The 6,152-nt window shown below is 44.7% G+C and overlaps 1 protein-coding gene and 1 non-coding gene across 2 annotated transcripts; both read left to right on the plus strand.

Annotated features, from left to right (window-relative positions):
* Positions 1-2,807: 2,807 nt before the first annotated feature.
* On the plus strand, positions 2,808-2,914 carry LOC112584028. The gene has a single exon (XR_003108387.1). It is a non-coding gene; the product is annotated as a U6 spliceosomal RNA (small nuclear RNA).
* On the plus strand, positions 2,893-4,962 carry LOC102412799 (transcriptional regulator QRICH1-like). The gene has a single exon (XM_044939234.2). It carries the CDS (start codon positions 3,005-3,007, stop codon positions 3,536-3,538), a length of 534 nt encoding a protein of 177 aa, XP_044795169.2. The 5' UTR covers positions 2,893-3,004; the 3' UTR covers positions 3,539-4,962.
* The last annotated feature ends 1,190 nt before the right edge of the window (positions 4,963-6,152 follow it).

Below are 6,152 nucleotides of genomic sequence, written 5' to 3' on the forward strand. Positions count from 1 at the left end.
CTATTTCTGCTTTATTGACTATGCCAAAGCCTTTGACTGGACCACAATAAACTGTGGAAAATTCTGAAAGAGATGGGAATACCAGACCACCTGACCTGCCTCTTGAGAAATCTGTACTCAGGTCAGGAAGTAACAGTTAGAACTGGACATGGAACAACAGACTGGTTCCAAATAGGAAAAGGAGTACGTCAAGGCTGTATATTGTCACCCTGCTTATTTAACTTATATGCAGAGTACATCATGAGAAACGCTGGACTGGAAGAAACACAAGCTGGAATCAAGATTGCCGGGAGAAATCTCAATAACCTCAGATATGCAGATGATACCACCCTTACGGCAGAAAGTAAAGAAGAACTAAAGAGCCTCTTGATGAAAGTGAAAGAAGAGAGTGAAAAAGTTAGCTTAAAGCTCAACATTCAGAAAACGAAGATCATGGCATCTGGTCCCATCACTTCATGGCAAATAGATGGGGAAACAGTGGAAAGCAGTGGCTGACTTTATTTTTTTGGGCTCCAAAATCACTGCAGATGGTGATTGCAGCCATGAAATTAAAAGACGCTTACTCCTTGGAAGAAAAGTTATGACCAACCTAGACAGCATATTAAAAAGCAGGGACATTACTTTGTCAAGAAAGGTCTGTCTAGTCAAGGCTATGGTTTTTCCAGTGGTCATGTATGCATGTGAGAGTTGGATTATAAAGAAAGCTGAGTGCAGAAGAATTGATGCTTTTGAACTGTGGTGTTGGAGAAGACTCTTGAGAGTCCCTTGGACTGCAAGGAGATCCAACCAGTCAATTCTGAAGGAGATCAGCCCTGGGATTTCTTTGGCAGGAATGATGCTAAAGCTGAAACTCCAGTACTTTGGCCACCTCATGGGAAGTGTTGATTCATTGGAAAAGACCCTGATGTTGGGAAAGATTGAGGGCAGGAGGAGAAGGGGATGACAGAGGATGAGATGGTTGGATGGCATCACCGACTCAATGGACATGAGTTTGGGTAAACTCCAGGAGTTGGTGATGGATAGGGAGGCCTGGTGTGCTGTGGTTCATGGGGTCTCAAAGAGTCGGACACGACTGAGCGACTGAACTAAACTGAGCTTTAAGCCAACTTTTTCACTCTTCTCTTTCACTTTCATCAAGGGGCTCTTTAGTTCTTCTTCACTTTCTGCCATAAGGGTGGTGTCATCTGCATATCTGAGGTTATTGATATTTCTCCCGGCAATGTTTATTGCAGCTTGTGCTTCTTCCAGCCCAGTGTTTCTCATGATGTATTCTGCATATAAGTTAAATAAGGAGGATGACAATATACAGCCTTGACAAACTCCTTTTCCTATTTGGAACCAGTCTGTTGTTCCACAATCACAGAAAACTAGCCAATCTGATCACATGGACCACAGCCTTGTCTAACTCAATGAAACTAAGCCATGCCGTGTGGGGCCACCCAAGATGGATGGGTCATGGTGAGGTCTGACAGAATGTGGTCCACTGGAGAAGGGAATGGCAAACCACTTCGGTATTCTTGCCTTGAGAACCCCGTGAACAATATGAAAAGGCAAAAAGATAGGACACTGAAAGAGGAACTCCCCAGGTCGGTAGGTGCCCAATATGCTATTGGAGATGAGTGGAGAAATAACTCCAGAAAGAATGAAGGGATGCAGCCAAAGCAAAAACAACACCCAATTGTGGATGGGACTGGTGACAAAGGAAGGTTTGATGCTATAATGAGGAATATTGTATAGGAACCTGGAATATTAGGTCCACGAATCAAGGCAAATTGGAAGTGGCCCAATAGGAGATGGCAAGAGTGAGTGTCAACATTCCAGGAATCAGTCAACTAAGATGGACTGAAATGGGTGAATTTAACTCAGATGACCATTATATCTACTACTGTGGGCAGGAATCCTTTAGAAGAAATAGAGTAGCCATCTTAGTCAACAAAAGAGTCTGAAATGCAGTACTTGGATGCAGTCTCAAAAATGACAGAATGATCTCTGTTCGTTTCCAAGGTAAACCATTCAATATCATGGTAATCCAAGTCTATACCCTGCCTAGTAATGCTGAAGAAGCTGAAGTTGAACGGTTCTATGAAGACCTACAAGACCTTTTAGAGTAAGGGGTGTGTTAGAGATAAAACTTAATATTTTGTCAAACAGCTAGCCAGTTGAACTAACAACCTTTATTACTTAATTCCTTCCTTTCCTTTGTAATGAAATGCATGCATCCCAGAGTCTAATTTTGGACTCTGTTATATCTAATCTTGTGCTGGTTTTAGAGTGATTTTTTTTTTTTTTTTTTTTTTTTGCCCTCAGTGCGCAGCATGCAGGGTCTTAGTTCCCTGATCAGGGATTGAACCTGTGGCCATTGCAATGGAGTGTAAGTTGTAACCACTGGACCACCAGGGACATCCCAAGTTTTTATATTTAGAATGTAGTTGAAGATACAGATCTGAAAGTCTGAGCTGGAGATGTCAACTTGTCCACTTGGTAACTGAAGGTTAAGGAAGAGATGTACTCATTGAGGGCAGAGCATCAGCTGGGAGAGAAAGTGAACTTGGCTTGAACTTCAAAGAATTTCTTGTCTTTACAGCCAGGGAGAGGGAGAGGAGCAAGAAGAGCAGAAGGGAAAGTAGTGGCCATGAGACAGGGCAGTCAGGAGAAAGAGGGGGAGTGTCCTTTGAAGGTTGTCTAATCATTATCCAGTTTTCTACTACATTATCTTGTTTCTTATTAAATTTTATTTTATTGAAATGTAGTTGATTTACAATGTTGTGTTACCTGTTACGCTATCTTGATTTAAAATTTAGAATCTTGTGCTCGCTTCGGCAGCACATATACTAAAATTGGAACGATACAGAGAAGATTAGCATGGCCCCTGCGCAAGGATGACACGCAAATTCGTGAAGCGTTCCATATTTTTGCCATTCCCCAGGAAGCCTACAACGCAGTTCACGTCAGTGGCTCACCCACAGCCCTGGCAGCTGTGAAGCTGGAGGATGACAAGGAGAAGATGGTGGGCACCACATCTGTAGTGAAAAACTCCCATGAAGAGGTAGTGCAGACCCTTGCAAACTCTCTCTTTCCAGCACAGTTCATGAATGGCAACATCCACATTCCAGTGGCTGTGCAGGCCGTGGCAGGCACATACCAGAATACAGCTCAGACTGTCCATATATGGGACCCCCAGCAGCAGCCACAGCAACAGACCCCCCAGGAACAGACGCCACCGCCGCCTCAGCAGCAGCAGCAGCAGCAGCTCCAGGTTACTTGTTCAGCTCAGACTGTCCAGGTTGCTGAAGTTGAACCGCAGTCACAGCCACAGCCTTCACCAGAACTTCTGCTTCCAAATTCTCTGAAGCCAGAAGAAGGGCTTGAAGTGTGGAAAAACTGGGCGCAGACCAAGAATGCTGAGCTGGAGAAGGATGCTCAGAACAGACTGGCACCCATTGGAAGGCGTCAGTTGCTACGATTCCAGGAAGATCTCATCTCTTTTGCTGTGGCTGAGTTGAATTATGGGCTCTGTCTGATGACACGGGAAGCTTGAAATGGAGAAGGTGAACCCTATGACCCAGATGTGCTGTACTATATTTTCCTGTGTATTCAAAAGTATCTTTTTGAGAATGGACGGGTTGATGACATTTTCTCCGATCTTTATTATGTTCGATTTACGGAGTGGCTGCATGAAGTTCTGAAGGACGTTCAGCCCCGAGTCACTCCACTTGGCTATGTCCTGCCCAGCCACGTGACTGAGGAGATGCTGTGGGAGTGCAAGCAGCTCGGGGCTCACTCCCCTTCCACCCTGCTGACCACCCTCATGTTCTTTAACACCAAATACTTCCTGTTGAAGACAGTGGACCAGCACATGAAGCTGGCCTTCTCCAAGGTCTTACGACAGACAAAGAAGAACCCCTCTAATCCCAAGGATAAAAGCACGAGTATTCGGTACCTGAAGGCACTTGGGATACACCAGACTGGCCAGAAAGTTACAGATGACGTGTATGCAGAGCAGACGGAAAATCCAGAGAACCCACTGAGATGCCCAATCAAGCTCTATGATTTCTACCTCTTTAAATGCCCCCAGAGTGTGAAAGGCCGGAATGACACCTTTTACCTGACGCCCGAGCCGGTGGTGGCCCCCAACAGCCCAATCTGGTACTCAGTCCAGCCTATCAGCAGAGAGCAGATGGGGCAGATGCTGACTCGGATCCTGGTGATACGAGAAATTCAGGAGGCCATTGCGGTGGCCAGCGCCAGCACCATGCACTGAGAGACCCCTCAGCCATGGTGCATGGGAGACCATCCAGGAAAAAAAACGGACAGACTTTCACACTAAAGAAGAGGCCTCCATTTTTTTTCTTTTCTTTTTTATTGGTGTAGTTATGAAGCCTTTCAGACTGCTTCTGTTTCAAATGTAAAAGGAAACTTTGCCCCCTTGTGCATCTTCATAAACCTGCTGTGGGGACTCCTCAGCCCATAGGGGCTCAGGGTTTCCTGAGAGCCAGATGTCATGGAAAGTTGCTGGCTGACTTTTTTTTGTGTGTGGGGCCTAAGGAAAGGGCTTGGACTGTTAGGAGAAATGTGGCCCCTTCCCTTCCTCCAGAAAGATGGAATTAATGATGGATGGACCCTCCAGGGAATCTCCCCAGCTGGCTTCCACTCTGACTGGCAGACTTCGCTGACCACGGGGGAGCCACGGTCTTTTCTTTCTTCATGCTCAGACACAAACCTAGCATCTTAATGGAAGGAAAATGAGGGGAACTTCAATTATGATTTATTAAAGACAATTTCTATTACACCCTCCTTTATGACAAGTGACATTTTAGATGTTAAAGTAAAAACTTTACCATGCCTTTTTCCCCCCGTACCCTGGCCTAACACTGAGGCCTTAAACCTGAGGCTTCTGTGCCTGATGGAATTCTTGTAACATACACTTGTGTATCATATAAAGATACCACTCTGTTTCTCTTATGTATTCTTAATCTAGTTGTTTATTAAGAATGACAAGCACGTCTTTTCAAAAAAAAAAAAAAAATTTAGAATCTTACAGTAACCCTGAGAGTTAGACAAAGCAAGTCCTACTCTTGTTTTCAGGTGAAGAAACTAAAGGATTGGATGACAAATGACATGCAAACGTGGTTAATGAACCAGTGGCTGAGTTGAGTGCAGACTTGTCTTCTGATTCCTGAGTCTTGGACATCTGTCCTTGGAAGATGACCCCTGAGCTGCCACAGGGGACGTGTCGACAAACAGGTTTATTTTTTAAAGTTATTAATACTATTTTATGATAATGTATGGTATGAGTTGTTATTTTAAAAGTTGGATAATTTGGGAAAGCACATTCCAGGTAGAAAGCACAACTGCCTGGAAAAACTTCATGCATCTCTGGATGAAGTACCTGGAATAACTTCATTCCTGCTTTCTACATGTAGATGTGGCGTGCTTGCTCAGTCATTCAGTCGTGTCTGACTCTTTGCGACTCCATGGACAGTAGCCCACCAGACTCCTCTGTCCATGGGATTTTCTAGGCAAGAACACTGGAGTGGGTTGCCATTTCCTCCTCCAGGGCATCTTCGTGACCCAGGGATGGAACCCGTGTTTCCTGCAGTGGCCCACATATACTAAAGCTGTGCTTTTGACATAGTCTCGTAGTATACAATCCATTTTATATAACCTTTAAGAAACTTAATATATTGTGATCCTTCCTCATGCCTTTAAATAATGAGTAACTGGTTTTGAATGAGTTAGAAAAGCAAATAGAACAGCTTGGCAGAAGCAAACAAGCCTTGTTGGGTGGATGACCTTCAGTCCTACCCAGCTCCTATGATCTTTTTATAACTTTCTATGGAACATATGCATTCACTTTTTGGAATGAACAGTGGTTCCGGAACTAAAGTCTCCACGGCTCACATCAGTAATCCCCACCACTCTCATGCGACCCTGGAGGGCATGTGTTCTGTGCCTGGGCCTGGCCTGATGTTCCTGGCCCTGTGGGTCCACATGAGTTTCTAGTTTATGGGAGCAGAATGAACACACCCTTTCCCTGGTCCCTAAGAGGAAGCCACAGGATATTTCAAAGACGAAACTTCAGAAGCCCCTATGCTCAGTTGAAGGGAACAAAAAGATAGGTTCATAGGGGTGTCAGGATGGGTCCCAGGGAG

The sequence above is a fragment of the Bubalus bubalis genome, chromosome 3 (genome assembly GCF_019923935.1).
Source record: "Bubalus bubalis isolate 160015118507 breed Murrah chromosome 3, NDDB_SH_1, whole genome shotgun sequence".
Taxonomy (NCBI): domain Eukaryota; kingdom Metazoa; phylum Chordata; class Mammalia; order Artiodactyla; family Bovidae; genus Bubalus; species Bubalus bubalis.